The sequence below is a fragment of the Salminus brasiliensis genome, chromosome 3 (assembly GCF_030463535.1).
Source record: "Salminus brasiliensis chromosome 3, fSalBra1.hap2, whole genome shotgun sequence".
NCBI lineage: Eukaryota > Metazoa > Chordata > Actinopteri > Characiformes > Bryconidae > Salminus > Salminus brasiliensis.
Genome location: NC_132880.1, coordinates 51,244,355 through 51,260,381, shown reverse-complemented (window position 1 = coordinate 51,260,381; position 16,027 = coordinate 51,244,355). Strand labels below are relative to the sequence as shown.

The window sequence follows — 16,027 nt, the reverse complement described above, 5'->3', positions numbered from 1 at the left end:
TATCTGATGCCTTCTAAAGATAGAGGACCTGCATCTGTGGTTGAAGGCGTTAAATTTAAAACAGCGGCCCATCCATCTCTGCAGCCACTCCGAACAGAGTGCCAAAAAGACCAGCTGAGTGGCAGCATTAGCGTTCAGTGTGAATGCTGCTAACGGGAAGGAGCTGCTGTGTGATTGACTGTACAAACAGATTCAGCAGGAATTCGGAGCTCTCCTGTTACAGACTGCTGGAAGCTAAAGAGCAGAGAAGCCAAAGGTTTGTTGCAGTTCACAGAAACAGCTGAAACGTGTGGTTATTCACACTCTGAAAACAGCTGTGAAAAACAAGCCCACTGTGATTGTGAATTTAGCAACATGCTAAGTTCAAGTGGGAGGGAAAGCTAGCCAACCTGGATGAGCCAGTCTACTGAATGAGCCTAAAGAAACAGTGGACAACACTCCTAACTCTAATTGCAGATTCTAACTCAAAATGGGTGAGATTTGACCCTCAGAATGTGTTAACTATTCCAAATAATCCTAGGCCAAACTGGCCAGATTGTTCAGTTGGATTGTGTGATGCTAGCTTGTATACAGCCTTTTAATCAGATGCAAGGTTTCTGCACAGCAATAGATTTTCCCATAGGAATAAATGGGTTGCAGAAGTCTTGGCCCCCTTCTTATGCCTTGATAATACAAATACACTAGTAACACCCAACCAGCCACATGGGGTACCACAACCACCACTTGAAAATCACCCGAGACACCGTAGCAACCATCCGGGATACCCTAGTAACTGCCTAGCGACCACCTCACAAGACCCTAGCCTGATATACCATTCCAATCACCTTGCCAAACTATAGCACCCATCTGTCAAGAATTTAGCAGCATCATAGCAATCATCTGGGATACGATAGCAATCACGTAGCAACACCATCACAGCCATTAAGAAACCAGCTAGCAACACTGTAGAAACCACCTGCAATATCATAGCAACAACCATTCAAACTGCACTTTCCCAGTTTTGTAACAGTGCTTTATTTGACTATTATACTGTAATTTAATATGTAATATCTCTTAAATCTTTAAATCACCAAATCTTTTAAATCTTTTTAGTTTCTGCTTTTGTATTTGATGTATTTTTCATATGATGCAGTCATATAAAGAATGGCCTCTTAGTATGTAATGTGCCGCACAACTAAACTTACCTTGCCCTGCCCTACCTTGTCTGAACCACAGGTGAACAGTACAGACAGACAGAAAGGGAAGGTGGTCTAGGTAGAAAGACCAATAAGGTGAATAAAACAAATATACAACAATCTGAAATAGAAGATCTTCAATAAAAGCTGATCCAAATGGAACAATATTAAGTTTTACTCTGCAATGGTTGCATTAAGCAAACAAATGCTTATCTCGTAAATCTGACAGCTTGCTGTATTTCATTACAAACCAGTGTGTAAAGCAACAGCAAAGCCAAGTCTGGTGGTCCTTGTGGTTTGAACTGAGAGCTTGTGCTCTCCTAGACCAGACGCCACAGAACTTACACTTGTTTTCTCTCACTTTAAAGCTGCTGCAGGTGCAGGACTGAACCTCCACCTGCCTGGCAATGCAAGCAAACAGGACTTGAAAGGAACCTGACGAGTAAACAGCAACACTGGGCCTGATCTGATGTTGTTAATCATGCTTGTCTTTAGTGGCCTTTCCCCTACTAAACTCACTCAGATCAACTTTTGGATGGATTATTCACAACCTTTCAGGAAGTTTAGGCCTGAAGCTCTTGATCTACATACAGATGTTAAATGGCTTATTATCAAGATCTCTGACGTTAAAAGTTTTAAAAGAAAGCCCCATATCAGTACTCCACTATGAGCTGTAGTGTGTGTGTCAACACAAACCTTAAGGAAGTGTCACTGCGGGAAACAAAAAACAGTGATAGATTTATTTCTGAAGCTCTATTATGAGTAGATATTATGATATGAGCTTGTGTATAACCACCAAAAACTATTATCCAGTTGACCAGGTGGACGACAGACAGCCTTCTCATGTATGATTTTGCAGGTTTGACCTAAATGCTTTTTTGACACTAGATTTCACCTATTTTAGCCTATTTTAACACCTATTTTGGCGTTTTTCAACTGCACTGATCCTTAGTGTGGCGATAAGTACACTTTAGTGCCCCCTAGCATAATAAGTTTTAGCATACTTCAGTTGGCTGCGGACGTGTCCAACATTGCTACCATGGTGTCAGCACTCCAGCAACTTGGCTCATCCAAAGCCACCACAATGTTAGCGCAGCCCAGGTTTCGCAGCGTTGGCACGGATCGTCTACCGGCCTCATCCAACATCACTACGGCAGCGTTAGCATGGCCAAGCTTGCCTAGTGGAAACTAGCAGTACATTTGTGAGGCTAACACTTAAATGCGATTTGCGGGTTTCAGTATTAAAAGCTGTCTTTTTGTATAGTCTTAAATGCCAGCACCATGGCTATAGCTATCAGTTAGCATAGTGCTAGAGTTTCAAACTGAGTGGATTTCAACATTACAGTGGAAAGAGGCCAATGAGTCAGCAGAGCGTTGGAGGCTTTTCTGCACTGATGTGTGGAAGAAAGACAGACTGCAGGGCTAGGGGCTGGATTTTGAACACCTGTGCTAGCGGGACTGAATCAGACACCTGAATTCAATGATTAGTGAGAGAAGTGTCCCAATACTTTTGTCCATACAGTGCATTTGTTCAAAATGAACCCTATTTAAAGAGCCTCACATTAGCAGTCTTGGTTGTCGCCCCATGTCTGAACTCTCATCTGAGGGCAGGGCAGTATTTTGAAGGCCTGTGCTCATTAGACCTGCTCAGAATACCATCTGTCAAGCTGGAATTCTGAAAATGTTTTGGGGGGATATTCCATAATAGCTTTTAGTGTATGTTTTACTGCCGATGGAGATGACTAGAGGCTTAGTGGCTGTGTGTATGTGTGTGTGCACGCTGCTGAGAGGGGATTAGAACGCACAGACAGTGTGTTGAATGATACCTGTGCAGATTCCCATAATTGGCGCTATGAAGAGTATGTCAGCACGCTGAGCTGGCTGAACTGGCAGATGCAGATTAATCAGTGAAGCCAGGTAGCTTACCGTGTGGGGTTTCGCTTAAGACTGCTTAGGATTTCATTTAAAGATAACATTAAATTCAATTCTGCCACCATTCAGTGTGGCAACACCTCTGCGCCTCTGAAACCTTAGAGCAGAGGTGTAGCCTGCGTGATCTGCAGCTCTGAGTCATACAGCCACTGGAAAACCACCAGCATTTGCATTTCCTTGTCAAACTGGTTGACGAACTAAAAAGGTTTGATGTGTTCCATTAATGAGATTACAATAAATACTAATTATCTGATCAGCACTATGTTTGGGCCGCTCACCTCACTGATCTACGTCAGTTGAATTAATGTTAGTCACCTGTAGTATTGAAGGCTGTATGTAAATTTGCCTCATAACGAGCATTAGTGCAAAAATAATTAAAATACTTTTTTTACATTTGAGAAAAAATATAATAATAATAATAATAATAATAATTTGTGAAATATTAAGTAAAATAGTTAGATTTCATAAACAACAACAATAGTAATAATAATAATAATAATACAACTTTTAGGGAAATTAAGTAAACACTTAACAATAATAAAAAAAATTTATAAGAAGAATAATTATATTATTATTATTATTATTGTTGTTGTTGTTGTTGTTGTTATGAAAGGTAGTAGGGAATTAAGTATATTAAGTAAATACTAAAAAGAAATATAATAATAATATTATATATAATAAAATCTATCATTATTTTACTTAATTTTCCCCTAATGTTTATTATTATTATTATACTATGGAGATGTTTAGTGGTTGCTAAGTGATTGCTTCCAGCCAGCTGGTGGGCATTTACTTGATGGTAACTAGTGGTTGTCACTGGGTTGCTATGATTGTCACTTCCAGGCAGTTGCTTGGTTGTTGCTACATGGCCACTAGTATGAAACGTTTTTGCTAGGTGGTTGCTATGGTGTTGCTATAGTATCCCAGGTGGTTGCTATGGTGTTGCCAACACCTGGTCTGGTGAATCAGGGCTTAATAATGGTAAATCAGGTGAGCTGCTGCTGCTGCTGCTGCTGATGATGATGATGGAGGTGAACACATCCTCCACGCTGTGCTGGCTGGACTGGGGGGCGTCCAGGAGAACCCTGGAGGAACCGAGCTCTGTTCTTCAGACCAGCTCACCGACAAGATCTCACTACTTTCTTTCTTCAGAATGAGAAGCTCCTGTTTCTCCTTTTTACTGGATTTATGTTCAGCTGCTTTATCTGATCTGGTTTTAACACTTGTTGTCAAAGTGCCTTTGTGTATGTGTTCAACTCCATCAGCAGCAGCAGCAGCAGCAGCTCACCTGATTTACCATCATTAAGCCCTGATTTACCACCAAACCAGGTGTTGATCTGAGGAGAACTCTAAATAACACTAGACTCCATGAGGAGAACTTTGTTGGTCCATGATGTAAAAGATGGCTAGGTGTTTTCCAGGTCCAGCACTGGGAATCACTGGCTTCATCCCAATTATGTACTAATACTAAAACTAGATACTCGATACAAACACTAGTACTACATACTAGACGATATATTAACCGCATACTAACCGCTGCACCTGCATCATTAGCCGCCATGTTCCAGACATGAGTATCTCCTCCATTTCTGTTTCGCATTGCATTGTGGGATAATAGTGTAAATCAACACCACTTATTTGAGTATGCTCAATTTTGACCCTTTTATCTATACTACATACTCAGAACTTTGCAGTCGGGTTGCACCCACTGCCTAAAACGATCCTAAACTAGCAGCGCTCACAGGGATGGTTGGTGCTTCGCTCATTTTACATGTTTGAACAATAGCCGTCTCGTCACTCCTGGCTCTGGAGAAGCTAGCGTGATATCACTCTCCAGAGGACCCTGGAATTCAAGCCGTCTCTGTTTTCAGACATCGTCTGATTGCTCAGTGCGGCGTGTGTGAGTCGCTCAGATGTTTTGAGAGTGAGATGCGAGAAGGTAGCTCGGGGCGGTGGTGTGTGGTGGCAGCACTCAGAAGGACGTCAGAAGGCAGAAGTCTGATTGCCCCTCCCAGAGCTTCACCCATTGTTCTCCCCATAGCGAGCTGAATTCCTGTCGAGTTGAGGAGATTCCTCACAGTGTAATGGGCTATTATGTGTGCTCAGTTCCTATTCAAGCTCTGATGACTTACGCCAGCGCCAAGGTCCTTGGAGACTCCCATGCATAGCACGCTAGGAGAAGGCCTTTGTGCCTGGATTCAGCGTTCTGTCAGAGAGTATTTAACCTCCTCCATGTCCGGAACCAAGCTATCATAGCAGGAGATCTGTTCCATATTCCCCACTGGGCGTATATACACATGTGGACAAAAGTATTGGGACACCTGCTCATTCATTGGCTATTTAAAAGAGTAACTGTCTCTACTGTCCAGAGAAGAAGACTTTCTACTAGATTTTGGAGGAGGAGCATTGCTGTGAGGATTTGATTGCATTTTGCAACAAGAACATTAGTGAGGTCAGGATGTTGGATGATGATCACCACCCCACCTCATCATCCCCAACACATCCCAGAAGTACTGGATGGAGCTCCACCACCATCATTCCAGAGAACACAGTTCATCCACTGCTCCACAGCTCCTCAATGCTGGGGGGCTTTATACCCCTCTAGCCCACGCCTGGCATTAGGCAGCATGGAGCCAATAGGGTCATGATATTGATCTGCTTCAGAGAGTCCTATCCTAGTGCCGGTACCTCTGTGCATTTGCACATCTGTGTCAACGTATCTGAATGCATTCATTAGAAGGGGTGTCCACATACATTTGGACATACGGTGTATTTCTTTGTACTCTCCGTATTTGTGAAGTTTGTACAGGACAGTGATTAGAACAATATAGCTGGAGCAGGCATGCAGAAGGTCGTGATTACAGAGAAACAGCTGCGGTAAACATTTATTAAGAACAGGCATTTACAGTAACTCAACAATTGTCAGTGTGTTTGGTGGAGGGTGGGAGCACAGATGGAATATGGCCCTGTGAGGCCTCTGGACGTTTTGAAGGCCCACCACATTCCAACAATTCACATTCTTGTTCATTTGCACATTCCAGCAATACTGGAAAGGTACTTCACTGCCATAGACATACAGCAGTAGTTCTGATCAGAGGAGCATGGGTCCCATCTTTAAGCCTTGGTTCTTCCTCTGACGGAGGAGGGCAATTTTCCTGCTCTGTGGTCTTTGTCTTGCTCACTTGGGTTTCCATGTTTCTTTTTGGCTTGTTGGCCTCTTTGATGCTTTCTGGATTAAAGTAAAGCGGCATCAGGTTATCAAAAGCTCTGTGGAAGTAAATACGACAACTTCAAAAAGGTGTTTTTGGAAAAAAGTATTCCCATTAATGTTCAGAATTTGTCTACTTCATAACATTTATAAAGGCAGGAGTTGGGAGCAAGATATTGAATCTGAAAACAGAAATTAATTAATATATATATATATATATATATATATATATATATATATATAAATTTAGCTGTTGAAGTTATTTTATATATATTTTCAATGACTATTTGTGTTTTTACTTCTGCTGTGTGTGGACTGTCCTGAGTACCTGAGCTACCTTGAGACCTTCTGCCAACCCTGGCTGTGAGAGGACCTGGCTGGCCTGGTCAATGGAAGATTATCAACTCAGAACCAAGCCAAGAACCCTTCAGCACTTTGTGAGCTAGTATGTTCACAAGAGGAGTGTTCTGGAATTGGAGGGCTCAGTCAGCTGAAGCATAGCAGCTATGAAAAAGCCTGGAATACTTATTGTGAGTTCGGGGAATAAATAAACAGCTTAAAATAAAATATATATATCAGTAGTAAATCTTAGTAAATGAAATGAATGCATACTAATTAATAAAAGCATTGTGAGAATTTATACCCAAAAAGAGGCAGACAATGGACATAATGTTATAAATAAGGTTAATTATTTATTTCCTACAATGCAGACCACCAGTGTGGCCAGTATGATAGCATTTCATAGAAATAGAACAACAGTCAGTACGTTGGGCCAATATGGCCTAATAATAAATGCATTATTTAACATAAATGCCTTAATAAATATCCAGTTGCATTGATTATAGATGCAGAGCTACGTCATTAAACAGCATGCAGGAGGAGTGAACATGTCGGAGTGTCTCCAGTGTTACAGCGAAAGAAAAGCCCAAATGGTGCAGATCTAGGTGCAGCAACATACCACACCCAGTACTTCACCTGAGCTCTCCAGTTTCTCCAGGTCTGACATTACATTTCATCGTGACGTGCCATGATTGTGCGATTACTAGAGACAGACACAGAGTCTGAGTCGACTTTGCTCATCGAGTGTCCCTGCTGAAGTCCCAACTCTGAAGTGTCCAAAGCTGGTTCTACTGTAAGTGACCGAGTTTGACTGAAGGAACTCTCAGTTTCTCGAGACTACCCTTGTGCTCCAGGTCCAGATCTTCATTGCGGTACACTGGCAGGTGGTTGTCCTGCTAATATGTGCTTGAGACAGCTTGAGATTATCAGCATGCCACATCTCCCAGGTTCTCTACACTACTATTGTGCAAACTCTACAACTCAGACGACTGCATCTGCAGGTTCTCTGCTCCAAGATCCTGTCACACCTCAGGGACTGTGAGGCTCGTGTCTCTCAACTTGGGCGGCTTGGCTTTGAAGACCATTCACTTGAGTCTGGGTGAAGGATGGTGAAGTTCAGGATCTCACTTCTGCCTCCAGGAAGCTCCTGCCTTGTGAAGCCGCCTCAACCTCCACTTGTCCAAGAGGAGGCGAATTCGCTGAGTGGCTACTGAGGGGTCAGCACTCTTCCGCGTCCTATAAATAAAGAAAAGCAACCTGGTCAGCCTTGAGATGTTCTGTTCCATCCAGACAGCCTGGCATCTTAGGTGGCACCTCACAAATGTTGGTGTTTCTGATAATTTTGAAGTGATCTACTAACTGCTGGCAGCAAGCTGCTCTCTAAGGGATCTGAGGATCTAGCTCTGTGGCCTCGTTCTCTCTGTCTTGTACCTCGTCATAAATTCTTTCCTCAGTAGTCAGACAACAAGGGGATTCCATCAATCATACCATCTACGCTTTAACACTCTATACATACCTATCCCCTTCAGTGGCTCCACTCTTTTTCATCGTATTTGAACCTTCAAAAAGACGCCTCTCGCTGTCTAAGTGGGTGAACTTCGCTTTCACAAGAAAAGTCATCTATCTTACAGTGGGTTATAATTACGGCGTCCAATTACTTTCCAAACAGCGCTATGCAAGTCATTTCTCCTCTCGCTCTCTCTTACCTTTTCACGCTCCGTGTCTGGGCCGCCACGTCGTGTTTCCGCTCCTTCTCGGCACAGTCGTGGCCGCAGGCGGTAGGGATCACCTTGTCAGACGCTGCCTTACGCCTTAAGAGGGAGAGAGAAAGCGCACATGTCAGAAATGCAAGACGCACCTTCAGTTTCGTGAAATCACTCACAAGGGCTGGAAACGCTGCATAAATAGAACCCGGACTTGTTTGTGCAAGTTGGTCGAGTCATGCACCTTCAGATATTTGGGCTGCGAGTCTGAAGACGTGAAGACTGAAAGTGGTTATGAATTTAAAGTGGTTTGTGGTAAACACTCGTCCCGCTGGTCCACTACGGTGGTGTACAGTCCGAGACTGCAGCCCATTTGGCATCGTGGCTTCTGCTTGTGTTCTGTCTAGCCCACAATCCAAGCATAAAGGGTTCTATGTAGTGCTAAATACAAAGTTCTTTGACTTGTAACCTTGTCTTTAAAGAGCCCATGGTTGGTGAAGTGTATGACACTGCCTTCCATGGCAGACTAGGGTCTAGGGACTAGGCTCATGTAAACACAGTACTCTACACCAGTATGGGTTCTCTAACTTTACATTCTCCTACCTGTGGAACATTTATCACATATAAGAGCTCTGGATAAGAGCATCAGATAAATGACACAAATGTAAGTGTTAGAACCACCTACAGGACGTTTCCATGATAGATAAGAACCACTAAACCATTCAGCTCATGAAAGTTGTCATTGTTCTCTATAGAACCATTACTGAACTTTTTTGAGGTTCTGAGGTCTGTGCATGTTTGTGATTTCCAACCATTTAGCTGATCAGCATGAACGCTCTTAAAAAAAGAGGTTCTTCTCGAGTTCTTTAGTAACCAGCAATTGAAAAGCAAAAATTTTAAAAGGTTCTTTGTCTAGTTCACTATGGTGGAGAACCATTTGCAGATGTATCTTTTAAAGCTGTTCTATGTATCACCAAAGAGGTTTAATTATTGTAACAAGTCAAGTAACCCTTTATTAGTACTAACCTTCTCAGTGGTTAGTTTCTACTGTGGGCCAGATATTCCCCCACTGTGCAAACTACATCTGGTCATGTTCAAGGGTTCCTCAGTAAAAGCAAATGTTCTACGCAGAACTATGATAACCGTTTGAATGCTCGAATTGTGGAGAATTGTTTGGAGATTCTGTTATTAATAGATTTAGTTAATGGTTCTATGTAGCACTAAAACAGGTTCCACTATTAAGTCAAAATACTGTATGGAACTTTCTGCTTAGAGTGAATATAGGCTCTCCATAATGGACCTTTAGAACCACTGAAGACCGGATATTCCACCAACATGCACCCTAGAACTGATCCCCAGTCTTCAAAATTTCTTTAGCAAAGGGAAAAGTTCTTCCCTCTGTTGGAGAACCATATGCAGACGGTTCATTATAATTCTATTTAAAAATGCCACTGTGTAGCACCAAAAGAGGCTGCACTATTGTTACAAGTCAAAGGACCCTATCTAGAAGCAAAAATCTCCAGCATGCTATGCAAAAATATGGTTCTAGATAGGGTCCTTTGCTTAGAGTGCTGGAGAAGTCCAAATGTACCAATGGACCACAGGGACCACTACTTTAGAAGCCTGTCAGTGGCCAGGTTCTGACCACAGAACCACTGTTGACCAGAAATTCTACCACTATGCAAACTAGATGTGGCCCCCAGCCCTCGGTCCAGTGGTCAGAAACTGATGATGGTGATGATGATGATGATAATGATGATGATGATGGTGATGGTGATGGTGAGACAGATTTATAAAGTTAACCAATAAGAAAGGTGGTCACTGAGTGTGTGTGTGTGTGTGTGTGGTGTTCTTACCGAGCTGGGTAGTCAATGTGGCAGAATGCAGCGCAGGCGCCGTCGCTGTTATCTGCACACCTGCAGCGCTCGGCCTCGTTGCTGGCTGCTCGTGCCGCTGAGCGCTTCCTGCGCGGCACGTTCCCCAGCCCGTAGGACACGGTGCGCCTGAGGGACAACACACACACACGCGCGCGCGCACATCAGACCACACGGCTCGAGCTACAGCTAACACACGCGTTTAAATGGCGGGAGATCAGAGGTGCTACTCACTCGGGGGTGTTCACCCAGATGATGTCCAGGTGGCAGAAGTAAACACACTCCTTATCCAGGAACGTGGCGCACGAGCAGCGTTTGGTCCTGGAGTGGCGCGCGCTGGAGGGGGTCGCCGAAGCCCCATCTGAAACCGCAGGTACAGCACCTGAAGAGAGACGGCACGAGCCAGGTGAGGCACTGAGTGATACCTCTATTCAGTAGCACCTTAACAAAGCACGAGAGCCAATCCACACCAGCACTGATCTCGCGGCTGCTGCTGTGTCTTCATTTATGAATATGTAAATCATGTACACATTTAAATAAAGTAAGTTAAAGATAATAATAAAGAACACTGTAAACAGGCTTTAAGTAAAGTATGAACGTGCAGAGAAAACTTTACACTGTAAACTGTACAATTGTAAAGCATGATATTTTAAAAACAGCTCATGAGTAGAACTGTAAACATGTAAAAACGTTTAGGCTCGTTTTATACTTTAGTAAACTGTAAAGAAAAACAGGCTATAAGTAAAGTCTTAACTTTACACTGTAAAGTAAAAGCATGTAACTTTACAAAGGCTATAAGTAAATACCACTAGGCTATGAACGAAATACAAATTCTGGTATATAATTATAGGATGTGAAGAATCTGTATATGTGTGTATATGAATATACTGCTGTAAAGAAAGATGTAAAAAAAAACAGTATAAAACTTTACAGAACAGTTTGCACTGTGAGATGTAAAACTGTAAAGGCTGTACTTTACAATCAGGCTGAAAGTGAACTGAAAAAGAAAACCTGTAAACTGAAAGTAGATGAAAGTGTAAAGAAAAAAGTTGCAGAGTTTACAGCTGTAAAGAATGTAAATTGTAAACTGGACATAAGTAGAAGTGTGAAACTGTAAAGATTGATGTAAAACTGTATTTTTTACTGTATAAAATGTAAAAACTGTATAAAAGTGCAAAGAAACCCTCTTTACACTGTAAAGTTTCCAAGTGTAAAGAGTGCAGTTTAAAACTGGGTTTATACACGAATATAAACGCAAATTCTCTTTACAGTTTTTTTTTTTTTTTAACGTTTTAAGCCCAAAGGCTCTCTCTAAGGATCTGGAGGGTCTGAAGGTGAGCTCACTTACCTGTGTGGAAAATGCCGGAGGAGAGCACGGACAGCACGGGGAAAATAATCCGCAACTCCATCCTGAAAGAAAACTCAGATCCGGATTCTCTGCTTTTTAATCCGGTTTGTTTCTGAACGCAAACGAGAACTGAGAGCTCGCGCAAAGTTACAAGCTGCGCTCCTTCTCCTGCTGCAACTGCGCTCTGGAGGTGAACAAGAGGCGCGTGCTCCGCTCCATACACACTTACACACACATGCACACACGCCTCCTGCAACCTCTTATATACTCGCCACATCCCGCCTCCTCCTCGCGTGTAAACACTCCTGCCGGCGGGCTCGTGCGCGAACAATGCTGTTTGTTAGCGGTGACCGACCCGCCGAAACGTGGAGGCCGAGATAAGCGCGCGGCGTGGGGCTGCAGGAGACGCCGGGCGGCGGGACCAGACAAGTCTGCTCGGCACACACACACACACACACACACACACACACACACACGGAGCGGAGAGAGCGCGCTGTGTCCAGCAGAGGGAGCCCCAGGACACGCAGAGAGAGGCTGAGCAGTGAGGGAGTGCAGAGTGGAGCAGAGACACTGTTCACACTCAGCTTCAGTCAGTCCCTACAGTGAGGAAACCCATCTCCCATACCAAATACCAAATACCAAATACCTCATTACTTTATTAGTAATCTAATTACTCCCTCCATTATTTTATTATACTGTCACTGTAATGTCATTACAATGTAACTTGTTCTGAGATCCTAAAGTCATTAATGTCAGATACTATGTAATTCTATTCACATACTAAGTCATTATTTTGAAATACTATGTAATTATTTTCAAATACTAAGTCAGTAATGTCAGATACCTATAATTATTCAGAGATACTAAGTGATAAAAATCAGATACTATGTAATTATTTTCAAATACTAAGTCATCAATGTCAGATACTATGTAATTATTTAGAAATACTAAGTCATTAATGTCAGATACTATGTAATTATTTTCAAATACTAAGTCATTAATGTCAGATACTATGTAATTATTTAGAAATACTAAGTCATTAATGTCAGATACTATGTAATTATTTTGAGATACTAAGTCATTATTTTGAAATACTATGTAATTATTTTCAAATACTAAGTCAGCAATGTCAGATACTATGTAATTATTTTCAAATACTAAGTCAGCAATGTCAGATACTATGTAATTATTTTGAGATACTAAGTCATTATTATGAGATACTATGTAATTATTTTCAAATACTGAGTCAGTAATGTCAGATACTATAATTATTCAGAGATACTAAGTGATAAAAATCAGAATATTTGTAATTATTTTCAAATACTAAGTCATCAATGTCAGATACTATGTAATTATTTTGAGATACTAAGTCATTAATGTCAGATACTATGTAATTATTTTCAAATACTAAGTCATCAATGTCAGATACTATGTAATTATTTTGAGATACTAAGTCATTAATGTCAGATACTATGTAATTATTTAGAAATACTAAGTCATTAATGTCAGATACTATGTAATTATTTTCAAATACTAAGTCATTAATGTCAGATACTATGTAATTATTTAGAAATACTAAGTCATTAATGTCAGATACTATGTAATTATTTTCAAATACTACGTCATTAATGTCAGATACTATGTAATTATTTAGAAATACTAAGTCATTAATGTCAGATACTATGTAATTATTTTCAAATACTACATCATTAATGTCAGATACTATGTAATTATTCAGAGATACCAAAACATTAATGTCAGATACCATGTATTTACTTTTACATACTAAGTCATTATTTTGAGATACTATGTAATGATTCTGATACTAAGTCATTAATGTCATACTATGTAATTATTTTGAGATGCTCAGTCCTTGATGTCAGATTCTAAGTATTTTTATGTACCATATACATATTTTGAAATCATCCATCATTATTTTCAAATATAATACAATTAAGTCATGAATTTGAGGCACAATGCTATTATTGAGACCAATTATATTATATTGGGAATATAATTTATTAGGGAAAAGTAAGTAATTATCACAACCTAATTACACTATATGTCCAAATGTTTGTGGACACCCATTCTAATGATCTCATTCTCAGTGGAACTGCATTCTGCATTCTCTGGAATGATGGTGCTCCATCCAATACTTTTGGGTTGGCATGAAGTGAGGTGGTGATAATCCAACATTCTGACCTCACTAACACTCTTGTAGCTGAATGCAATCAAATCCTCACAGCAGTGCTCCTCTAAAATCTAGTAGAAAGTCTTGTTCTCTGGACAGTAGAGACAGTTACTCCAAAAAAGCAGGATACACTTTTTTAATATCCTTGATTTCAGAAAAAACAATGAATGAGCAGGTGTCCCAATACTTTTGTCCATTTAGTGTATCTGGGGTTTACAGAATAATAATCCAGTTATTCAGATTCTATGAAAAGAAGAAGCTAATGAAGTCCAGTGCTGTTCATGCCGAACATAACGTTTCAGTCTGAGCCCCTTCCAGACTGGACTGGAAAACCATGCTAATGGAAAGTCATGCCTATTATCCCACACTCCAGCTCCTCATTGTTCTCACTGTTTAGGAGAAGGGCTTTTACCATAAGTCTGATCTTGCACATTTTATAAAATATATGAGGAAGATCCAATGCAGCCTGTTTCTGCTTGTCTGATGAGCAATTTGAAGCACCAGAGCAACATTAGAAAATTCATCCTGGTTCTGGAGATGCAGCATAAAGGTAATTATAAAAGTATGCATTAGGCTACAGCTGAACTCTTTCTCTGTCCTCAGGCTAGGGTGGTAGGAGTGCAGATATATTCGTTTCAGATCCTGACATCACACAACAGTGTCATTCTTCACTAAGCTTAGTCTGTCAGTGCCTCTGTTAGTGGCGCCACTTAAAGCTTTCCCTTTTTTCCTCTGGCTGATGCGATATGTGCACAAGGAGTAGTCTCAGCACATTAAGTAATGACGGAAAATCTTGTGCACAGGGAGCAGGAACAGTGGAAAGTTTGGAGTCGAACATGGCCGAGTCCACTAATCAACGCATAGTGTTGTTCTTTCCACTGGAGCTCCTTTGGTTAATGTATCTGAGGTGGTGTGACAGGTTAGAGGTCTTCGTTTAATGGAATGAATTGGTGAAAAATTACATGTGCAGTAATTTTCAGTTAGTCTTGCAGTAAAGACATGCTCGGAGTCTTAAATCTGCTTCTTAAGCTTTTGACTAATTTTCAAGTGACCACTAACTTCTCTCACATTTTAGTTAGCTATAAAGAGATGACCTCCAGGCTCCAAGCATCTTGTCCAACTCTGGTTTTCCACCAAACCCTTCTTTTAACCCAATGCAACAGTGAGGTCTCCACCGTCCAGCTGCTTTTCTGAACATGGTCGAAGCACCACACTCAGTTTCTTCTCAGATAAACCTCAGTATTCTGATGCCTTCTAGATTCTCTCACCCACTCTCCGACTCTCAGAGGGTCTGGTATCTAGGCAACATCCTCCCCACCCACCTGGTTACCTCGTTCTGCATGTTCTGTACAGCATGTCCTCAGCCTGTTCCTGCAGTGCCTCTTCTTAGCCACTTGACGGCGCTGCGAGCTAGTCTCAGAGGACTGGAAATGGCACGCAGAGGCCATGAGAGTCGCATGAGTCACTGGTGAGCTCTAATGAAGACTTCTGCTCTGAACCCTCTGGAGAGAAGCGCCCGAGTCAAGGTCAGCGTGACCCCTGTCATCCTGCAGCAGCTTTGAGGGGCCACGTCGCTCTCCGCCCTCTGAGGAACATCGATTATGGATGAAAGCAGAAAAGACTTTCCTGCATGCTTAAGATCATCACCCCTTCTGGCGGGCATCCCAGAGACAACAGACCCAGAAAAGACATACGAGGAGCAGAGAGTGCACTTGTAAACAAAGTTTTACTGATACATTTGATTGTGTAGATACATCAATGTAAAGCCACCAATTTACACATACCTATGGACTTATGGAGATCAACTGGGCACTAGATGGAATATAATAAATAGTTGAACACAACATCTGTACACAGAAACACTGCCCTCCCCCTCCGCCAAAGCCATAGAAACGTTCATATATCAGTACAACATTTATTTCTTTTTATTTTTTTTAACATAAATTTATGAGAGACATAAAACATTTCAAAATAAAACAAAAGTTTCTTCCATTCAGTTTCATCTAATAGGCTAATTAAACGCAGGCGACTACTTGATTTGTAAGATAATATTTACAGGTTCCTAACCAAGAAACTCCAAAAAAGGCACAAGTGTCTATACAACATGTACAAAAAAAAAAGAAAAAAGAAAAAATAAAGGAAACTGTCTGGAGACAACAAAAAAGTAGAAGATAAAATAAAATAATTGGTCATAATCATTATTTATGATTGCACGTACAATTACGAATGTCAGAAAATGTGCTTGGTTGAGTTGTAT

General features: G+C 41.2%; 1 protein-coding gene across 1 annotated transcript; it reads right to left on the bottom strand.

The window, feature by feature from the left end:
* Positions 1-7,009: 7,009 nt before the first annotated feature.
* edn1 (endothelin 1) lies at positions 7,010-11,823 on the bottom strand. The gene is made up of 5 exons (XM_072675006.1): positions 11,580-11,823; positions 10,466-10,613; positions 10,214-10,360; positions 8,361-8,465; positions 7,010-7,890 (listed from the first exon to the last, which is right to left on the bottom strand). The coding sequence occupies exons 1-5, from the start codon at positions 11,638-11,640 to the stop codon at positions 7,779-7,781; spliced, it is 573 nt and encodes a 190-aa protein (XP_072531107.1). The 5' UTR covers positions 11,641-11,823; the 3' UTR covers positions 7,010-7,778.
* Between the last annotated feature and the right edge of the window lie 4,204 nt (positions 11,824-16,027).

Excerpts from the sequence above, each read along its gene's own strand:
- edn1 (XM_072675006.1), bottom strand. The coding sequence starts at position 11,640 with ATGGAGTTGCGGATTATTTTCCCCGTGCTGTCCGTGCTCTCCTCCGGC. Across the intron at positions 10,361-10,465 it reads ATCTGGGTGAACACCCCCGA|GCGCACCGTGTCCTACGGGC; the intron begins GTGAGTAGCACC and ends GTTGTCCCTCAG. Across the intron at positions 8,466-10,213 it reads CACATTGACTACCCAGCTCG|GCGTAAGGCAGCGTCTGACA; the intron begins GTAAGAACACCA and ends CTCCCTCTTAAG.